General features: G+C 33.3%; 2 protein-coding genes across 3 annotated transcripts; both read right to left on the bottom strand.

The window, feature by feature from the left end:
• Positions 1-61: 61 nt before the first annotated feature.
• LOC105216497 (protein rolling stone-like) lies at positions 62-7,954 on the bottom strand. 2 transcript variants are annotated; one of them, XM_011191018.3, is made up of 6 exons: positions 6,089-7,954; positions 5,862-5,994; positions 5,567-5,780; positions 5,397-5,498; positions 940-1,126; positions 62-875 (listed from the first exon to the last, which is right to left on the bottom strand). In XM_011191018.3, the coding sequence occupies exons 2-6, from the start codon at positions 5,976-5,978 to the stop codon at positions 695-697; spliced, it is 801 nt and encodes a 266-aa protein (XP_011189320.1). In that variant the 5' UTR covers positions 5,979-5,994; positions 6,089-7,954; the 3' UTR covers positions 62-694. The 2 variants fall into 2 exon arrangements, with proteins under 2 accessions (XP_011189320.1, XP_028898888.1); XM_029043055.2 differs by lacking the exon at positions 6,089-7,954 and having other exon boundaries at positions 5,862-6,061.
• A 142-nt stretch (positions 7,955-8,096) lies between these two features.
• Positions 8,097-13,082, bottom strand: LOC105216498 (protein rolling stone). Its single transcript, XM_011191020.3, has 6 exons — positions 12,838-13,082; positions 12,641-12,754; positions 12,364-12,577; positions 12,196-12,297; positions 8,731-8,917; positions 8,097-8,482 (listed from the first exon to the last, which is right to left on the bottom strand). The coding sequence occupies exons 1-6, from the start codon at positions 12,949-12,951 to the stop codon at positions 8,302-8,304; spliced, it is 912 nt and encodes a 303-aa protein (XP_011189322.2). The 5' UTR covers positions 12,952-13,082; the 3' UTR covers positions 8,097-8,301.
• Positions 13,083-22,847: the final 9,765 nt, after the last annotated feature.

Genomic DNA, 22,847 nt, shown 5'->3' with positions numbered 1-22,847 from the left:
AATACTATAAATATTTTTTGTATTTGTTTTATGTTTATTACATCAATTTAATTACCATATTTTTTTCTTTTTAAAACTTAAAATCACTATAAAGAACTATGGCATTTGGAGAAATATATCTCGCGAAATACATATGTAGAAGACGTAAATTGGTTAGTTCCTATTGCTTATTAATTAATTAAGTTTTAAAGTTCTAAGAAGTATTGCCACATCAGCTATGCTTTCATAAGCCTGTTAGACCTTTCCAAGCATTAAGGGACTTAGTCTTTGACATAATTAACATTTATATGTGCTTAATAATTGCTTTTTGATCTTCTAGTATCATATAATATATTAATAAATCTAATACTTATCGCACTATATATAATATACATACGAACTTATTATAACTTTCTATAAGCTACATAACTTTCCCAAATTAAATTTAAACAATTTGTACTAAAACAATAACGAACAAATTCCAATAATCCTAATAAAAATTTGATCAATACATTCTAAATTACAAAAATTATCCTAGGGGATCAATAATAAGGCAAGGAAAAATAGCATTCTGATCCTCTTTTAATTTTGAATGCGGTATTCAAAAGTGAACAAGCTTTGTTTGAATATTTTACTGGGGTATTCTAGTACTTAACATTATAGAGCCATATAATAACTTAGGTTACGCATAGTACTATATAACAATGATTATAACTTAAACTTGGATTACCAAAACGGATTTATGGATCTTACTGTAAATGAAGCAACGCAGTTTGTACATTCCAAAAAGTACAAATGACATAATTGACAGTAAAGCAAAGCAAATAACAATTGTTGTTACCGCCAAACCTGGTTGGGTCCAATCTAAAATCTTGTATATATAATGGTCTCCTTGACTGCAATTAAATAGCGTGCATTTTTAATTTTGAATTTTACAATAAAATAAAATTTTTAACTTACGTGTCTACGCCGCCAGCAAAATAGTAGATCAGGGAGAAAATCACATAAATCACACATAATCCAATGGGATAAACGAAGTGCAAAATACGCGTGGGAAATGCCACCAACATGTGGTCTAACACCATCAGAATGGAATTGCTGGCATGTCCTAGTAAATTGTAGGTCAACGAGATACCGCTGTTGTCATCTAGCGAAAAAATATTAGGAATATTGTTGATAAAGTATAATCAATTAAATATTAATTTTAGACGTTATCTTGATGACTATGTCTATTGTATAGAAAGCTATGTATTACGTATTTGCTATTTATAGAAAAGAAAAAAACTCTCTTCCACGAAATCGTACGTGTTACATAGTATATTATTTTGGTAAAATGTATAAACGTTAAAAAAATACTTTTTGGTATTAACTAGTGTTGTCACTTCAGTCAACATACGTGACGTTGCTTACTTATCTCATAAGTTCTCATAAATCACTTCATCACTGTGCACAACAATTGGTATACAATATGTATTTTTAATGCTTTACAAACGACAGAAAAAAATGGCCATTCACTTTCAATTTTGCTAATATTTCTACCAAAATAGTGCTCTTAGCTGCCTAATTGATGAAGTAATAATTTAAACTTTATTAAGAGAATAATTTCTAACACTCTGAGAGATTATACCCTAAAGGACTTGACTCTATCCGCTAAACTATGTAGCTGATCTTGGGATCCCGATCTTGGGCATATCTTGATCGGGATATGCTTGGAAATATTAGTTGGCAAATATCTCCCTTCTGCTTTTTTGCTCTTTATTCATTGCTTAATAAAAAGTGTTACAGTGATCGAATTTAGCTCAAATATGCGCCATTTCGTTCGATAATCTGTTTCCATCTAGACGGCAACTTCATATTACCCCCCTCGTAGAAGCTCCCCTACTTATTTGCGAAGAACTCGGACAGCCACTTTTCACAAGCCTTTTGATACTCTCGCAACAAAGTTGCTAAAGAGAGTATTATAGTTTTGTTCACATAACGGTTGTTTGTAACACCCAAAACTAAACGAGTTAGATATAGGGTTATATATACCAAAGTGATCAGGGTGAAGAGTGGAGTTCAAATCCGAATGTCTGTCTGTCCGTCCGTCCGTCCGTCTGTGCAAGCTGTAACTTGAGTAAATAGATATCTTGATGAAACTTGGCACACTTATTTCTTGGTACCATAGGAAGGTTGTATTCGAAAATGGGCAAAATCGGACCACTGACACGCCCACAAAATGGCGAAAACCGAAAACACATAAAGTGCCATAACTAAGCCATAAATAAAGCTATGGAAATAAAATTTGTTATGAAGGATCGTACTATGAAGGGGCATATTTGGATATAATTTTTTTGGGGAGGTGGGCGTGGCCCCGCCCCCTACTAAGTTTTTTATACATATCTCGCAAACCAATAGAGCTATATAAACCAAACTTTCTGCAGTCGTTTTAGGTTGAAAATTACTAAAAGTGGGTTAACTCACTAACGGAAAACGTCGAAAACACTAAATTTCACATAAGAAATGGCAGATGGAAGCTGCACTCAGATTTTTTTACAAAATGGAAAATGGGCGTGGCATCGCCCACTTATGGGTCAAAAACCATCTCAGGAACTACTCGACCGATTTCAATGAAATTTGGTTTGTAATAGTTTCCTTACATCCCAATAATATGTTGTGAAAATAGGCCAAATCGCTTCACAACCACGCCTACTTCCTATATACCATAACTTTGAAGACGATCTGAATCGTTTACTTTACAATATATAAAGTAAGCACTAGTGAAGATATCGATGCAGAACTTTGCACAAATACTATGTTTATAGTGTGGCAGCCCCATTCTAAAAATCGCCGAAATCGGCCCATAGGTTTTTAAGGCCCAATATATCGAAAATGAGGACCTCGGTGCTTCTAACCTAATATTATGTTTTCCAACTTTCAATGGACCTTATACAATATATATGACGAATATGTGGGTTAAATTATGTATTATATAATATAAATAAAGTTAAATAAATAAATTGCGAGAGTAAAAATGTTCGATTACACTCGAACTTAGCCCTTCCTTCAGTGGCGAACGCAGGAAAAAAATTTGGAGGGGGGGTTTTAGGTAAAAAGACAATGTTTCATTATTTTATTTACAAATTGAAGTCTAATCTTCTTTTATTTTGGGCCATAACATTTTAAATCTCTTCCTCCGTCACGTCTATATCTCTATGGATATTCAAGAGAGCCATTCCGTTCAGGCGTGTTTCTCCAGTTTTATTTCTTAAATATGTTTTAAGCCTGCAAAGTGAGGAAAACGAGCGTTCACTTGAAGCGACAGATATAGGGATTGTTGCTCCAATCTTTAAAAAACGATGTACTGTTTTGAAAATTTTCATTTGAAAAACAAATAATAAGTAAAGTTGTGTAGCTAATTCAGACCAGTTTTTTCTGGTTGTTTTTTATTAAGAATATAGACATTTTACTTAAGGCACTCAAGTATTTTTTTGCAAAAAGCATAATTTTTTTTAATTTAAATTTATTTCACAACAGTTTGCTCATGGAACGAAAACTGAAAGTCATAATAAAAATTTTTCAAATTTTTCCTGCATTATGATTAACAATAAACTCTAAAAAAATAATAGAAACCTTATTGGTGACTTTTCAGTTCAGAACTAATTTTCAAAAGAAGTCCATTTTCGACTCACAATTCCCCTTAAATCTAAAAAAATCAGTTCAGCAGCCACAGAGTTATAAGACAAACTCATTACTTTGAAGCAAATTAAAAAAATTTCTCTGTCCAGTTTATATTTTTCTGGGTTTTTTAATTGGCCTACATTGCCACAACTTTTTAATACTATCCAGATACAATAGGTTTGTTTTTAGTTTAACATTTTCATAGTTTCAAAAAATTAAATTCTATAAAAAACCCCCCCCCCCCCCCCCTGCGTTCGCCCCTGCCTTCCTTACTTGTTTGAGTTAAACTTTACACCACCAAGGCCGTTCGCCATGGACAGGAAAAGGGGGTAATTACTTTGCGCTATGTCCGGATTATATGGTGGATGCGATAAAACCTCCTATCCGATCTCCCGTAGCTTCGGACGAGTCATCAACGAAGTGTAGTCTTGTCCTGGTGGAACACTACACCCTTCCTGTTGGCCAATTCTGGAAGTTGTTCGCAGTAGATGGTAGAATGAAGTGTCTGACCATAAGGGAGCAGCACGTAGTGGGTGATTCCCTTCTAATCCCACCAAACACACAGCCTATTACTCCGCGTTTCGAAGTGATAGAGTACCATCCCCCAAAACACCATTAATCTCTCCGAACATTTCTATAGCGGATTTGCCTTTAACGAAGGAAAACTTTAAAATAGCGCGAATTTAGGCGTTAGTGAACTCCATGTTTACACGTCTATAACTGTTGAACGCAATATCCAAACTAATCATGCATAGTGTCGTTTTGTAGGTTATGTCAAGACCTTTCAAAGATGTATAGTATGACCAGATACGAGCTCTTTAGTGATTTATACATAGCCGCGAAATTCAAAAGACAAAACGGCATGAGGGAGATATTTTCCAACCATATTTACTGAGTTACGTTTTGAGTATTTTGGTCAGTTTCGTCAACGCGACTTAAGGGTGGGTTTCAAATTTTCAAAATTTCAAGTCGATCTGATATAGAATCTTTGGAACTTCTACCCATCAGGCTAAGTCAGTTTCAATTGAAAACTTTAAACGCGTTTATCTCAAAATTCAAAACTCAGTTGATGGACACGATTTCTCGCAAAGTCATGAAGCGACTTTGTTCAAATTTTGCACAAATCTTTAAAATAACATTATCATAATGTGTCCACGGCAAGAGTATTTTTTTGAGAAGTCAAGGGAGATGAGGTACCAACAGCTGAATTTTCGGAATTTTTAAATAAAATATAGGAACCTGGTATAAAAACAACGTCATTTTCCTTAGAACTTTTCCCTTTTTTTTGAGTGATGCAGACAATAGGTTATATTAAACATTTTGTTATTATACTGGAATTTTCCGAATCATTTTGTCGGTTACTGTCGAGCTGACAGTCTTTAGTAGAGCAAAATTTCGGGTTCGTTTCGTCTGCGTTGATCCGGCTATCGTAAAAGTGGTTTAAATATTCCTATAAATATTTAAAAAGTTATTGTTTAACCGCTAAGTTGGAGAGACCGAAAAAAATCTAGTCTAAAATCTCGAATAATTTAAATATTTTATTAGTCTTCTCTACTTCAACTTAGACCAGTTTTATAAAAAATTAATGCTGATTGTGACGATCGCTTTCACAACATCAGGGTTACTGACTGAAATTACAATTAGTTCATATATGGTTTGATTGTTAATTAAACGTTATAAACCACGAAATTGACGTTTTCTTCAGTTTTTCAAACTTTCGAAGACATAAGATGGCACTATTTCCCGATAAAACTTACATGGATAAAGTAGGCTCCAATAGACAAGAGTAATCACAGTCGCCAACACCAAAGTGGTCCAATAAGAAACCCAGTAAATTTTGAATACAACAGGGTGGGCAGCTAAGAGCAAAAAAAAATAATATTAATAATTTTACAAATTACTGCTGTAATAAAATAACAGCACTCACCGAATTCATGTGGACGCCAATAATATAAGCTAACTAAAATCGCGCCATATATACTGGTGAGCATGCAGAGAAAGAAACCCCATGCGGTGAGGTAAATAAACCATCTGCCGTCATAGAAGAGTTTGACCATAGTGTCGCATACGACGGAAGTGAAAAAAGCTGCCAAGAGCCAGCGATAGATGAGCCAACATAACGATCGGCTTCTCCTCTGCCACTGGAAATAGCAAGTACAAATTATTTCACGTAATATCCAAATGGATCTCTAACTCCAGATATGAAGTATTGCGCAACTTACTTGTGATTTAGCGAAGTCATCGATCGGCTGATGCGTCAAGCTGAATTTTTTCAACTGAAACTCCTTGGCGAGTGGATGACAAAAGTTCCTGCACCATTTTCGCGCCAAATCCAACATTTGCTACAATCAAAGCCTGTTTATATAGTGAAAACTATGAGTTAATACTAATTTGTTAACACAAATCTTTTCTTCCATTTATTATTATCGTTAATTAGGAATATACTTACGCGCAGTGATCTGCTTTTAGCCAATTTCAATCACTATTTAATTGCGACTATTTATCTTGGTGTGAAATAAATAAGTATAGGCTCAATAGTTTTACCATTGGTTCTTATCTGACTCGTGTACCTTCGTACAAACCAAGCGTAATTTGGTTATAAACATTCAAACATCGATATTGCGGTCTAACCGATACAAAAATAAGCCTTTATTTACTATACTCTTCTATAAATATACATAGAGCCAAGTTAGTATATAGCGCTGATAAGGCTTGTCATGAAAAAATGTGCAGATATGGAAAGCATAAGTCATATTTTGCACATCGTCATGCTTTTATCTTCAAGAACACAACAGTTTGTAGCGTTTTGTTGTCAACAAAGGTACTCCCATCTCTCTTTTCCTTTTTTCTAAAAAAAAATAATGACGCATATTTTTGTTTGTGCTCGATATTGAGTGAATTCTCTTTTTATGATGTACCAGAGTTGCCGAACGCACTCCGTCGTTCGGAGGTGCGGAACTAATTGATTGAGCTTTTAAGAATTTTCTATATACAAATTATCTACTCGAACTAGTAATCGTAAAATCATCGCCCTTCTGGTTTCCTGATAGGACAGTCTTTGGCTTCTATGGGACTGTTAATCTCTTCTCCAGAGAGTCGATGAAGATCAGACCTTGTAACTCCAAGAAAATGGTAAAACTATCGCCTTTCTGGTTTTCTGATAGGACAGCCCTTGGTTTCTATGTGACCGTTGCTCTCTTCTCCAGAGTGTTGATGAAGATCGGACCTTGTGACTCCAAGAAAACAGTAAAACTATCGCCTTTCTGCTTTTCTGATAGGACAGTCTTTGGTTTCTATGTGAACTCTTCTTCAAAGAGTCGATGAAGATCCACTGTTTCGACCAGTGGATCCATTTATCGCGATGGAGTACAGTAATTTCTTTCAAAGTTAAGTTGAAATGAAAAAAATTATACCAAGAATATTTTTATTTGGAATTATGATCTTTGCGAAAATTAAAATGTAGGAAGGATATGATCTATTCTTCTTTTGGATTTTGAAGTATGTTTTTTCCAGAGATTTCGAAGCAAGTTGCATGAGCTGAAAAGTCTTTGGTTTACCTTTGATCTTGATGTCCATTCAATTCTATAACGCACAGTAATAGGAGTATTGTTAAATGATTGTTTTCCAATTCTCAAGGTATTCTAACAAAAAATCAGTATGAATCCAAAAAAGAAGTTGCTGAAACTTATCAACTACTATGTTTTAAGGATCCACCAGTACATACCAGAGATCAACGAACAGTTGAAGGAGGCGAATACTGTCCTATGCGATCGGATTTATTTTTGTTTCTATTCATATAACTTTGCAGATCTTCGAAAAATATTTTTCAGAAGGGTTAAAGAATTTGTAACATGGCTATGTATATTGAGGTAAAAGAAGACTATGTTGAAAAATAAATAATCATATTAGGTTCGTATTGTTCTTATCCCACCGCTCATACCATGCCCATCGGTTATACAACCACAATTTGTTGGTATAGGCATGTGCATTGTAGACATTTCTTGTCATAAAATTTTACATTCAGTCAATCTATAAATCAGTTGACATAACGTACTTGAATGCTACTTAAGATTAGGCAGTGACAACGAATCGGTTTTGGGAAATTCTTATAAAAAGAAATAGAAATGTGTATTTTTTCGATATGATCGGATAACGTTAATTGAACACGCACAGTTTCAATGCTTTTAAATATTTCAAGTGGATCTAACTAACTGATATGGGCTACAACTTAAATTAATAAAATCTGGAAGGACAGGTTAGATAAAAGAATCGAAAAGAATTGTAGTGCGTTTGCCAGCACAAAAACCTTGGTTATTGACGTCATACGGTTTGACAGGTGGTTTCGTTTATGACGTTTCATAACGTGATCTTGTCTGTAATATTATTGAAGATCAAACATATATAATTGTGATCACTTAATAGGCCCAACATCTGAGAAAATGTCTTAAAAGAAGAAGTTTTTGGTACTATTTACTAAACATAAAAAAGTTTATTATTAAACATAATAATTTATATAAATAACAACAATTTGTTGTATAACACTTTCAAGCCTCAAGTACTTATATCTATGTACATACACAAATATATATAAAAATATATACTCTAAATATATAAATAATATCTATATATTCCCCCCCTCATGTGTCGAAATTTTATTGGAAATTAAGCACTCAGGGTCAGTTTGGAACTTTGTCGCTTGTTATAAATAAATGTGCGCAATTTATAAAAGCCAAAGTGTATGAAACAGAAAACGAAGGTCACTAAAATGCAACCAAATAAGGTTAATGTGGCCCCACCGGCATTTGACCAATCGAGTATCTCGTAAATGAAACGGTTTCCGAAACTGTAAGAAAAAAAGTAATTATTCAATTAGAAGACAGAAGCTAATAAATAGAAGATTACAACAAAAAATATATGTTAAAAATAATAGAAGTGAGAAAAAACTCCAAAAAATTGGAGACTAAATTTAGAGATTTCTTATGACTTTGGTATGATAGTTTTGGTCAATTTTGGTTATTAGTTGTGAATCCTTACATAAGAATCCTAAGATTCATTTATATTTATGTTAAATAAAAATTATTGTTTACTTACGGATCGACACCTCCGGCATAATAATAGATAACGGTAAATATGCCGTACATCAGACCCAAGCCCAGTGGATATACGAAGTGTAGTATGCGATCAGGAAATGCCACCAGCATGTGATCGAATATCATCAGTATCGAATTGAAGCCGTGCGCCCACAAATTGTATACAGCCCAACCGCTTTGATTGTCAGCTGTGAATAAATGCAAAAAAAAAAAAAAATTGTTTAATAGTTCACTCATTTGTTTGTAAATAGTAATATAGTTTGTAAAATCTTAATTTTCTGATATGAGAACTTGGTGTAGATATGAGTTTATGTTGGAAAAATGCGAATAATTACTTTGATTAGGTAGACGACTCAACATCGATCGAGATGTTAAACTTTCTCTAAACAATATTAAACCATATCAAACTAATTGTTGTCCGCTTGTTCAGCTTGTCTGGTTCGGTTTTCTTGGTATATATATTTCTAGTATATATCTTTGCTTAGCGTAATATCAATGTGATTTCTAAAGAATGTATTACTAAGCTAAATAGTTCAAATTCCATGAGTTCTTAATGAAGTATAACATGTTTAGATTTTAAACAAGTAAGGAAAGGCTAAGTTCGGGTGCGACCGACCATTTTATACTCTCGCCATTTATTGATGTAATTTTATTAAGATAACACACAATTTGACCCATATATTCGGCATAAAGTCCACTAGAATAACGAAGATGACATACATAGTATATGAGGGCTGATGTAATTCCTAAACCGATTTCACTAATTTTCCCCACCAAGCTACACTATATATGTACATGACTACATGCTCACTCAATTTTGCTGAGATATCTCACATATTAACCGATATATGCGGAATAAAGCCCACACATTATTAGGTATATGGGAGCTAGGGGAAGTTCTGATCCGATTTTAAAAATTTTTGGAACAGAGACACAATTAGGAGAAAATTATTTCCTCTGAATTAAATTAAAATATCTGAAAGATTTGCCGATATTTTAGGTGAAAAATTACCCTTAGGCACTGAGGTCTTCATGTAGATATCCGGGGCCTTGAAAAGTTATAGTCCGATTTTGAAAAATTTTCCATAAGTGAAGTCACAGATGATATACAGTATTTGAGTAAAGTTTTACTCCGCTGTTTAATGTATATATTATAAAGTGAACGAATCAGATGGAATTCAGATTTGAGTTATATGGGAAGTTGGCGTATTATATACCGAATTTCATTGAAATCGGTCGAGTAGTTCCTGAGATATGAGATTTTTGACCCATAAGTGGGCGACGCCAAGCCCATTTTCGATTTTGTAAAAAAATCTGAGTGCAGCTACCATCTGACATTTTTCACTTAAAATTAAGTGTTTCTGACGTTTTTCGTTTGTGAGTTAACTCACTTTTAGTAATTTTCAACCTAACCTTTGTATGGGAGGTGGGCGTGGTAATTATCCGATTTCTTTCATTTTTGGACTGTATAAGGAAATAGCTAAAAAAAACGACTACAGAAAGTTTGGTTTATGTAGCACATCCAAATATGCCCCTCCCTAATGTAATCCTCTGTTCCAAATTTGACTTCCGTAACTTTATTTATGGCTTAGTTATGACACTTTATGTGATTTCGGTTTTCGCCATTTTGCGGGCGTAGCAGTGGACCGATTTTGCCCATCTTCGAAAGCAACCTCCTCAGTGCGCCAAGGAATATGTGTTCCAAGTTTCGTTAAGATATCTCAATTTTTATTCAACTTATAGCTTGCACGGACAGACGAACAGACAGACGGATGGACAGACATCCGGATTTCAAATTCACTCGTCATCCTCATCATTTATATATATATATATAACCCTCTTTCTGGGTGATACAAACAACCGTTATGTGAACAAAACTATAATACTCTTGTGCAACATGTTGCGAGAGTATAAAAATATTGTCGGATGTGAATCTAACGTCCTTGTTTGTCGAGATCGCTTAAGCTTGACCTCCTTGGAAACATCTATTAGAGGGTCTAAAGAGTAAGTTATTCTCGTTCCATAAGAAGATAAACTTTCAAAAATAATAGCTTCTCAAAAACCAGATTTAAAAAAAGTCGAAACATATAACATCCTGCTCTTCGAAGCTATTTATGTAAGTTAACTAAACCAATTGAAAGTAATCTTAAATTAGATCCAAAGTCGTCGAATTTACAAAAACATATTTTGGAGTATCGAGAACAAGAGCTATAAAGGTGTTTGTAAGATTGCAGAGGCATTCACCTGAAGTTAAGACCAGTTATGTTAAAAATAATTATCGTATTAAGAAAATCATATAGTAAACTAGAACGTTATACCTGAGACAGACATGTTGTATATATTGTAGTATGCTTCAGAAACCATATGTGTATCACCGGTTTTCCGAATTTTGTTTAAAAGCAAATGGTGTTCCGTACCGCAATAGAGTTCTAGAAACCATTGAAATTTTGTGGTGTTGTGAATTGTATTACAATGGATTGCATTGAACACACCGAAAGCTTTAAGCTCTTCTGCCACAATCATATGTTTTCTGACATTTTGACATACAGAAAATAAATTAAATTCAAAATAAATTGAAATCAAAAAAACAAAATTTAAAAAAATGATGTGAAAAATATGTAAGATGTATGTAATAATATGTAATATGTAATAATTATAATGGACAATAATTTTTAAAGATTGATTGGAGTTGTAACTAAGTCAGGACCAATTTTCCTGCCTGTTATTCATAATTATATTTTGCTTGAATTTATTTGCATCAGCTGATGGATGTAAACATAGTACGAGTACAATACTACATGTGTGTCACTATGCTGGTATATGGTTTCTTGAGCTTTTATTGTAGTACATATCCATATGTCTGTCTTAGGCATTAGACGACTTTTCTTCCTTTTGGCTTAAGTCTCTACTACCAATTTCTTTAATTCATATTCAAAGAACTTCAATGATCTTCCACCTATTTGAAATGAATTTTGGAAGATCAAAGAGTTTCTTAAAGTACTCAGTGTTTTGACTACGAAGATGTAAGATATTTAATATTCTCTACGCTTGTCTGAAACCTTTACAATAAGGGATATACATATAAAAGATTTAAGAATTTTTCAGATTTTTTTTTAAACTAATATTTTATATATATGTATGTAGCTAAGTTGAATTCTAAATCTTTATGATTGTTGTTAAGAAGCAAATTTTCTATTTTAGTATGTTTTACGACTTGACAATAAAGCTACGTGTGCCTGAGTGCTAATCAATCTAATCGATTACAGCACTTTACGATCTTTCGCCCAACCGAAAGTGCTTACTTTGTTATCTTATTGTTTGTGCAAATCTACAAACATACAATATTATCGAAAATGCTTTTAGTATACCATATATGAATGAATGTGTAAATTTTAACAACTCAAAATTCCTAAATTTCTGCTATTAATTGCATATCATAAAAATAGTTTGATACCCTGATACTAACTTGGGAAAATGAATATCCAATAAATGAACGTAATCAGCGTGGCCAAACACAATGTTATCCAATAAGAGGCCCAATACAATTTTAACGCCCATGGAGGTACAGCTGTAAAAGGTACATATATCAGAACTAAAAAATCAAACGGCACAGTTTTCTCACTACTTTACTTACGTATATTATCTTTACTGCAATAATAGATCGTTACCAATATGGCGCCAAAGAGGCTTGTGTACAAGCAAAGAAAGAAACCCCAATCGGTGAGATATATAAACCATTTGCCCTCATTGAAGGTCTGGATCAAGCTGCCCAACACACCGACTGCAAACGTGACGGCTAAGAGCCAACGATAGATTAGCCATATAATCGATTTCGGTTGACTTTGCCACTAAATTATTTGAAAAAAAAATATTATTAGAGTTCTTTAAAACCTACATAATTAGATCGCTACCTGTGATTTAAAGAAATCTTCTGCAGGTTCATGCGTGAGCAAGAACTTTTCCCGTTGAAACTCTTTGGCCAGCGGATGGCACAGCTGATGACAGATTCCCGACGTTTCGCGCATCTGATTTGATTTTTTTTTGGATAAAAAGAGAATGTAAATTTTTTGATAAACCCTTTTTAACTACAACACTAATCACACTTCACTTTTGTCACATTAAATACGTGCTCGAGCAACAACCAGAACACCGTAATGCCAATCCGCTCACAATGCCAGAGTCTGTGCAACTGTTGCCTACAGAATTGTAGAAGTGCTCGCATATTTTATAACACCTTAGTTATCATACTTTGCAAATGCTGAATAATTGTAGATAGATTGTTATCAATGATAACCGTTACTTTAATATACCAATCAGCTTATCAAACGCTTCGAACTTGTGCCTGCCGTGAGTACTCATTATCTGCCGGCTCGAGTTATTCTACTTCATTTATGGTTTTCAGTAATCACAGTCATTAATTTCCAAGATATTTCGTTCTCAGCTGTGTTGGTTCACAGGCATTTCGTTTACTTCGTTGTCGCAATTGAAAAAGTGAATACACTTGTTAGGGGTCTCTTGTTAACTTATGAATTAAATATTATGGCATTTCCTGCGTATGTGCTTATTTCATAAAAACTACAAAACTTTCTTTCAAAATCAATAGAAACGATGGAAGCGAGATAGGTTTGAGGAATTTATTGTAGTGAGAATATTAGGAAAGCAAATGTGATTAAATTATATATTCAAACGTGAGCATTTGGGCTTAATGTACATATACATGGAGTGTTCAAAAAATAACGGGAATTTTAAATAATTTAATTCAACGGTTTAGCGGTTTTATGAGCTTGACGATTTTCGTTTGTTAAAAGCTCACACGTCGTTGCATGAATTTTTGGCCAAAAACAATACTGTAACATTGCTTCAGCCTCCATATTCGTGAGATATAGTTTCATGCGACGTTTTCCTATTTCCAAAAACGGCCTTAAAGGACCGTTGTTCTACAAGTATATGAGAAGTCTAAAAAAGAGCCAAAGGCTAACCCAAAATCCTTTTTTCGAAGTGTTTCGACTATTGGAAGAAGCCCTTCAAGCATTGGCCTTAAAGGCGACAACATTAATGTAGACGAATGAAAAATTAATTTTTTTCAAAAACCGAAAATTACCGTTGTTTTATAATACACCTCGTGCAAATGTGTACATAGTGTTCCCACTCCGTACTTTGGGATCTGAGGGCTTTACTTCTTTTCCAAGTGAGTTTTACAAATGCACTGTAGTAGTCATCCTTTAGTATGCCAGCGCTTGAGACGAAATTTAAAAAAGCTTCACTATCGATACCTCTTCCAGATTTTCATACTGTGAGGTTCCCAAATGCTGGAACCGTTGCCTTGACAATGCAGAACAAGCGCACAAGAGATGCTTCATTGTTCCTCTGGTACCTTGCTCTTGACATTTTCTGCAGTCATCTCGATCTGTCAGTTTCATGATACAGACATGTGCCGCCACTGACCAGTGAGAATTCCATCAATACTCCTACAGTCCCTTCTATCGAGTGCCAGTAGAAATATATTCATTCTTAATAGTTACATGAATTGATATGACATGGGTTCCAGACCCTCATCAACATTAGTAATTGTTAAAAATTCATTCCGTTGCTTTTGCCAGTTCAACAAGTGTACATGATTCAATTACTTTCACTCTCCATCGTAGCCCTGTTCAAATACTCTCATAATAATTTAAAATGCATTGAATTGTAATGTAATTTATTTAAATTAATATTTAATTGTACGAGTATATCGCTGATTGCCGCAACAACAATGACATGCAATTTATAACTTTCCCACCAGACTCAACTGAAGATTCATATTTGCACACCCACAAGCAAACATACTCGTACAAGTAACCGTTTTATGCTAAAATAATTGTTCTTACATAAAAGGTGAAGCTCAAATCACAACGGTCAAATCAATTGATATCAAGTGCAATAATTGTAATTCACGGAAAGAATGTGCAAAAGTGAAGAAGAAGACAAATTGCAATGTGTCATTGAACTGAAGAGGTCATGGTTTCCCGTTGTAATATAGTTAATGTTACCTTTGTAAAAAACCACATAGATTCCCTATTGGCAACGCACATGGTTACCGAATGTGGAATGCACTGTGTACTAATCAATTTTTTGACATACGGTCTACTTCTGACAGGTCTACTTGTCATTCATATCTTATCAAATAAAATTATTTAAATAGAGATTATAACAAAATGATCTCACTTTTTTTGTTTTGAATACCACGGTTTTGATTGACTTTAACGTGCTTAAATACTGACACAAGTTGTTAAAATATCAAAATTGTAATTTCGAGATTTATGGTGAAAATTAAAACAAATAATTTTAGTATTGATCAAGTGGTATGGGAGAATGAGATTTAATCAAAAAGTGAAAACTATTATTAGTTACATTTGTGAACAGATCAATACAAAAGCCCCTTAATACAGAAAAAAAGTGAACATAATCTGCATTTTCTCTTAAGTAAAAGAAGTGGTTGAGTTATATATTTCCCACAGGGAACCTAGCTAAGAACATAAAGATTTATTTTACGCTGTCATCGCACAATAATTGCACGAGTTTGATTGAATTTTTCTGATATGAGACAAAACATGTCTACTAGTAGTGAGTTGTATTTTTATCAGCGTTCTCGATAACAATCTCATAAGTGCGTCGTCTCGTATACGAGGGTGTTATAATAAATAAGGTAGCGCCTGTGATGAGTGCATTCTCTAACACTTCATTGCGTCCAAATTAACAACTTCGATTTTAAACATGAATTCTGAAAGATATACGTTGATGAGTTTGTGGCGCAGACTTGCTGATATTTTAATATGAGTTAAGCTGCTATATTGCCTATAAATCGGTATTTCACTAATGATATTTTGGATTTATGTCATACGAGTTCCCGGCTCTAACCCCACCTAAAGGTTATTTATGAGCTTTCTTTCCAATTCAAGTGCGTCGAAACTGGCACCGAACCCTTTAGCCATGTGCTAGAGTTTAGTTAAGAAATGTGTAGCTACTTGAATATAAAATTTTATTCCTGCTTAAGCTTAACCAAAATTGAAAAATAATAAATTTAATAATTATACTAAGATTTCTCCAATTATTTATTTACCCAAAATAAATCACTATCATTCACAACCCTAGTATTACAACTTTATTGAAAAATCAGTACTCCTGAAGTTTAAGGATCTCCCACGAGATCACTAACGAGATCTATGTACGAGTATGTTTTAATGGATGGTAGTTAGTAGAAACAGTAATCATTCGAACCGCTACATTCCCAAACCAGTATATGAGAGCTTTATCGCACTGACCTCGTACCCATACCCATTGTTATTGTTATTATAACCTGTCATATTTTGATCGACGCTATTCGACCGCAGACATCAATTATGATAAATGTCATTTACCTATATGTATATATATGTACATTGACATCTTCGCACAAAAGATCTTTAATGTAATGCTGAAATTTCAAAAAAAAAATAATTGTTTCAGCTTAATTTTTTGTTTTATTTGTTCACGGTCACTTCGGTTCGCAATCGATAGTATTGATTTGAGAAAGTTCACTGTGAGAAAAGGCCAAGTGCTAGGTTACATTTTTTTTTTCATTTATAAGGAACAATACATTATTGGCTAGATGATTGAATAATTTATTGCGTAGTCCTATTAAACAGCGATGAGTCTGAATTATTTACAATAATGACAGTTCACAAATCACATACATACCTGTATGAGGAGTGTCTACATGACTGGTTGGATATGGCTCCAGCTGGAATTTTAATAATGAATATTCGCTACTTACACTAATTAGCATCGTGAGTTGGAAGGATGAATGAGTAATTAATCCTCGTAATATATGAAAAGTTCTGGCATTATGCCTACAAATGGTCAACTATCTTTAATAAAGGTTTCTAATTTTCTACAGAATTTATTAAAAATTTCAACCCTTAGGCAAATATCCAGCAAATCCTGCGTGAGAGGGAGTCAGACACCGTAAGATAATGAAAAACTAAATCGTCTATGTAATGGGAACTCACTACTAGGTGAAGGCGAAATCGGGTTTCTGTAAAAATATGTGTACGTAATTATTGCGTTCAATAAATAAAAAAATAAACATTGCCTATAATTCTTCATTACTCTTGTTTTTTAGCTTTCATAGTTTAAATCTTCTTGATAGTTTGCATTTTATTGCAACATCGGTTACTATTTATTCACTTTCTATCACAGGGTGTCTGCCTGTAAAAACTTTCCTTCCCAAGCCTAAATGTATGTTGTAAATTCGGAATAATACTAATTTTATATATTTACATCGGATAAGATATCTTGAAAAGAGTTGTTTCATATATAATTAGAGGTCTAGAATAAGAACTTTTTCGTCATATAATATGTAATAGAAAATATTAAAAACAGAAAACTAAACTTCTATGTTAGATTAGGGTGAGAAGCAGATCTCTGCGCTCGCAGAGGATCTCACTTGGACAGCTGTGAGCGCTGTCCGATGAGAGCCGATTTTTAGACCCACACCAACTGCTTAACAGGTGTAATTTTTACGAGTGACATCCATTGGACGACAACGTCATTAAACATTTTTGGTTTAACTATGGCCAGAAGACCACCTTTGGTGAGAGACGGAAGCTTTTGAAATATTTTCCTAAGAAGACACGTCTCTGAGACAGAATTTTATCTTAACAAAGAGTCCATTTAATATTTGATATCAGTAAACAATTTCGAATTTGTGGAAGCATTACTAGGTGGAATTAGACTACATTTGTTGTGCTGTAATAGAGACAGAGATGATTTAGGGTATGTAATAATTGAAAGATCAATTAATAAGTGAATAAATTAAGAAATATGAAGAATTGTTATGAGTGTATTTCTAAGAATATTATGGAAAAAAAGAAAGCAACATAATAAATTAATTACAAACAATATTATATAATGAGTATGCAAATATCGAAATAATAGCTCACCAGTTTGTTGCTTAAGTCTTTCGTTTTCCACATTCTTGGTTGTTGTTGCCCATTTGCTAAATCAAATATGTCCTACAAAACGGCTATCCTCGAAATTAACTAAAGTATAAGCTCGCGACGTATGTTGAAAGAAAGAACCATTTCGTTGTTTCTCCGGTTTGTGAAAATACAAATATATTTTGCTAATCATGGACCTAGATTTTGTGCATTTTTGTTCGTATTATTATATTGGAAGGAACTTGTATATTGGAGTAAAGCTAAGAAAAATATTTTTATTAGGGATATCCAAAAATATTTGACCTTAGAGTTACTAACTACCTCTGCAAAAAATATAACAAAATATAAATATTGTTCTTTTAAATATTTTATTAAAACTTTAAAATATTCCATTCATTGTTCCTATAATTTGTATCCATGAATTCTCTTGTTGTATTATTTACATTTATTCAAAATTATTTTATAAAAAAATATACATATTGTATATTAATACAGAAATTTTAATTAAAGTTAAATGAATGGGATTCCTTCGAGGAGAATCATCATATTTTATATTTAGAGTTGACTCACTTCTATTTTGACCGACGCTGTAAATAACATTACAATTGTTATTATTGTTTGCTTAACTATTGACGTACCACAAATATAAAGAGCTGCCAACATTGTTTTTTTTTGTGGTACAAGCTGACAGGAAGTATGAACAATGACGAACGGAACAACGGACGTAATTTGCCATTAGTAAAATGTATATTCTCTGTATTCCTATGTATATACAACTATATACATATAATTATTTATATAAAATCACACTGCTTATCAGTCTGACGCTATCTAACATTTGTTTATGTAATTGGTTTTGAGTTAGTATTTAACTGCAGCGGAGAGCTTGACTAGACAATGTTTTTTGCAATCAAAGTATTTAAAGAACCGACTATGCTGCAACGAAAAATTGCGCTTACTCTTAACATTCGCTCTATAACTGAATATCTCATATTATTCGGAAAAGGGTACGCTAAATCTTTCACGCTCTTCGTGACTTAGAATTGTAACGGACCATGTTTCGCACCCTGTACAAGATATGTTCCCATTCACCCAAGGAATGCAATAAACTTTGGCATTATTTTAGTAGAGTACTTATTGTTTTAAAGAATACAGAATGCTACGAGGTCGGTTTTATAAGTATTTAACCTACAAAAAAGTGTCAATCAAAATAGCTACTTTATAGCTCAATACACCCAATTCAGGTGGGGTGAGGTGGGTTTTAAAATTTGTGTAAAATATTCTTCAAAAATATCAAATCAATGCGAGTAATATTCTAATAGATATACCCTTTGGAAGTTCCTCCCATCAGGCCAAGTTAGTATGAATGTACAACTTTAAACGTGTTTTTCTCAAAACTCAATTTTTCATGTCGGTGGACATGATTTCTCGATTTCTCTATTTTCTTTTTACCTTCGTTCATTGACTAGATTTATCCATGCAATATCTAAATATTCTTGGTTTATTGATTTTAGATGAACCAATAATGAGTTATGATGTCCACAGCAAGACCTTTTTATAAATAAAAATTTCGGAAATACTGTTTAAATATATATCTTTGATATGCCGATTTGCTTAAGTAAAATATATGATTGTTAAACTCTCGCAACAAAAGTCGCTGCCTGAGCGCCTGAGGGTAAATTTTAACCGAAAGTATGGGGAAATCTCTCAGATAATTTAATGTAATTCAGAGGAAATTGTTTTCTTCTAATAGTGTATCTCTGTTCCAAAAATTATTAAAATCGGGTCATAACATCTACTAGCTCCCATATACCTAATTATAGGTTTTTCAAAAATATGTTGGGCTTTATTCCGCATATATGTATTGGTTACTATGTGATATATCTTAGCAAAGTAAAGTAAGCAAATAGTCTTGGATATAGTGTATCTTGCAGGTGAAAATGAATGAAATCGGTTCAGGGATTACCTCAGCCCTCATATCTATGTATGACGATTTTCGTTATTCTATTAAACTTTATGCCAAATATATGCGTAAATTTGAGTGTTATCTTAATAAAATTTCTGCAATAAATTGCGAGAGTATAAAGTGTTCTGTTGCACCCGAACTTAGCCTTTCCTTACTTGTATATATTTAAAAATAATTGAAAATACCCTTGTTTATAGCATCTGAAACCATTCTAACCCCTTAAATCAGTATAAAATTAAAGAACATAGATAAAGGACATAGATAATACATGAAAGTAGTTTGTTTATTTAATAATTCATGAAAACTTACACTGCTGCAACAAAAATGTTCTCAATGAAAGCGGTCAGTTTTATAACAAGACACTCTCAGAATACAATACATATATACAACTCAATTCAATTATGTAAACATATGTACATCCGATTTATGTATGCAATTAAAGCCAAGTAACGCTTGAAAAGCGTTCGAACATTTTCCATTGCTCACAAAAGCTTCATATGTCTTTTAAATGTATCAGAATACAAAAACTATTTTTTGCTATTCTATGTAAGTAAAAGAGAAGCTCAAATTACACACATAGGATTCCTCATATTACTAGTTTAATTAAGTTATAGCATTCTTTGAAGTATTTCATTATATGACATCATAAAAAATTTGTGTATCATTCCTAACTCACTTTCAATACGATGCGAAGAGTAATGCGACGATCACTTGCGTTTTTGCGAACCGCAAACATCTTCACTTCGCAGTCAATCAGCACTCAATACGATCGTTTCGTGACCTTATGTGCGGCATAGTTCAGCAAATGGTCAGTATCGCCATAAAATAATAATGAATTTCCCACCATACCGTAATTATAATTCAATTGACTACACGTTTCGGGGATCTCTGCATGTGAGCGCAAGTGTTAACTAGATGAGGCAAAGAGAGTATGTGAACACAATTTGCGCTACCGGCTAGCGAAAACTAATAAGGGAGTACGAGGCGTGGACGGAACCGTATATAATCTTTTAAAATATTAGTTCAAATGTGTTCTACCTTTTTCCATTCAACCAACCTTTTTACGTCAATAACAGATGAAATTGTGGTTTCTAACAGGTTAGTCGCTACCAGCCTAGATCAGTGACCAAATGAATAGTCTCACTTAGGAGCCTTCGTAACATGATTCGTTTATAAAAAATTTAGTAGTAATTATAGTAGTACCGATAGCACTCACTATTGACAGTAACGGTGGTTAAATTTCATAACCTTCGACATGTTAACAGTACTACACCGTTCGAACCTCAAAGAGGATCTACTGACATTAATTAATAATAAGTCAATGGATTGGCAAATTATTCCATCTATCATTATCACAACAAATCCAAATTTTGAGTTGTTTTGAGACTCTATTTTGATGTGTTTAGTTTTTTGATCGCAGTTTCTGATATCTGAAAGGGAGCTCTAGATTTTTTCACTTCCACAACATGTGGCAAATAGAGTATACTAGTTTTGTTCACATAACGGTTGTTTGTACCACCAAAAACTAACCGAGTTAGAAAAAGAGTTATATATAATATAGTTCAATTCGACTTGATAATAACTGATGTACTAAAAAATCTAACACACGGATCATTAACAAGTTACATCGATAATAAACGCTTGCCTAAAGCTTAAATACGTCCCAATGTCATGGATGGTTTTCGAAATCATTATGGCACAAAAACCTGGAAAAAAGTGGACATGAAGCCTTATTATATCGTCTAATCTCAATGCCTATGATTTACTTCATAAATTAAGGCTTTTATTACCACATTGCCTAATTGATCTACTTGCCTCTTACTTGAACAGCTGCTCAGAGCTGGTGTATTACTCCAACCGAGACGAAATCAAAACATGTAAATTAGGGATGCAGAAAAAACATCGATGTTTGCTGAACTATGTATCGATGAAAACCCATGTTTTTGACCTTCCGTTCATCGATATATCGATGTATTTTTTTTGCATCCCTAATGTAAACAACACTAACAAATTTGATAGATATATCCCTTTGCATATTGGTAATGTGGTAATACCGTACTCAACCTCTGAAACTTATTTGGACATTTAGAATTCAACTATGGGGATGCGCTGCACCGATATACCTTTGTACCGCAAAGGTTCCAAAATAAAGTTCTACGAAAATTTGTAAATGCCCCGTGCTATATAGGTAATTCAGATCTACTCTGTGACCTTTATATAAAAATGGTCCGGGAAGATATTCACGAAGCAGCATCACGTAAACTCTGAAGCCCAACGACTAGGAGATACTAGAAATAGGAGGCGTAGCGAAGCGAATAATGAACTTATACTACAAGTTAGGAAAGGCTAAGTTCGGGTGCAACCGAACATTTGATGCGATAGTATGAAGAATTCAGTGCCTTATGTTAACTTTTTACCGAAAATATCGATGAATCTCTCAGATATCTTAATTTAAACAAGAGGAAATCTTTTTCTTCTAATAGTGTGCCTCTGTATCAAAAATGGTTAAAATCGGTTCATAACTTCCCCTAGCTCCCAAATACCTAATTATAGGTTTTTCAAAAATTTGGCGGGCTTTATTCTTCATATATTCTTTAATATGTGGAATATCTTAGCCAAATTAAGTGAGCATATAATCTTGCTTATAACATATGTTGGTGGTGAAAATGAGAGAAATCGGCTCAGGAATTACCTCAGCCCTAATATACTATATATGATGATTTTCGTTTTTCTATTGGACTTTATGCCGAATATATGGGTCAAATTGTGTGTTATCTTAATAATAATATAGCAATAAATTGCGAGAGTATAAAATGTTCGGTTGCTCCCGAACTTAGCCTTTTCTTACTTGTTACTAGTTGCAATTATATGAAATATTTTAATATTTTTAACTACGTTTCAATAAAAAAAAATAGTTGAATTAGGTATAATGATATCGTAATAGCCTAATAACAACCGAACTTAGTCCTTCCTTACTAGTTATAAAAGCATCTTTCTTATGGAAAAGTGAATCGAATGTAGAAATTAGACTTCTCTCTTGAGATTAGATGGAAGGTTCAGTTATAGGGAAATTTCAATCTTTTGTTTTTATTGAGTTGAGTTCTGGTATGTATAAATTATCATATGCTAGTATATGTTCTGCTAAATAAGGCTTATATACTATATGCTAGTGATACTATTATATATTGGCTGTTA

The sequence above is a fragment of the Zeugodacus cucurbitae genome, chromosome 3, assembly GCF_028554725.1.
Source record: "Zeugodacus cucurbitae isolate PBARC_wt_2022May chromosome 3, idZeuCucr1.2, whole genome shotgun sequence".
Taxonomy (NCBI): domain Eukaryota; kingdom Metazoa; phylum Arthropoda; class Insecta; order Diptera; family Tephritidae; genus Zeugodacus; species Zeugodacus cucurbitae.
The sequence above is the reverse complement of the archived record's forward strand: the minus strand, read 5'-3'. Positions and strand labels throughout refer to the sequence as shown.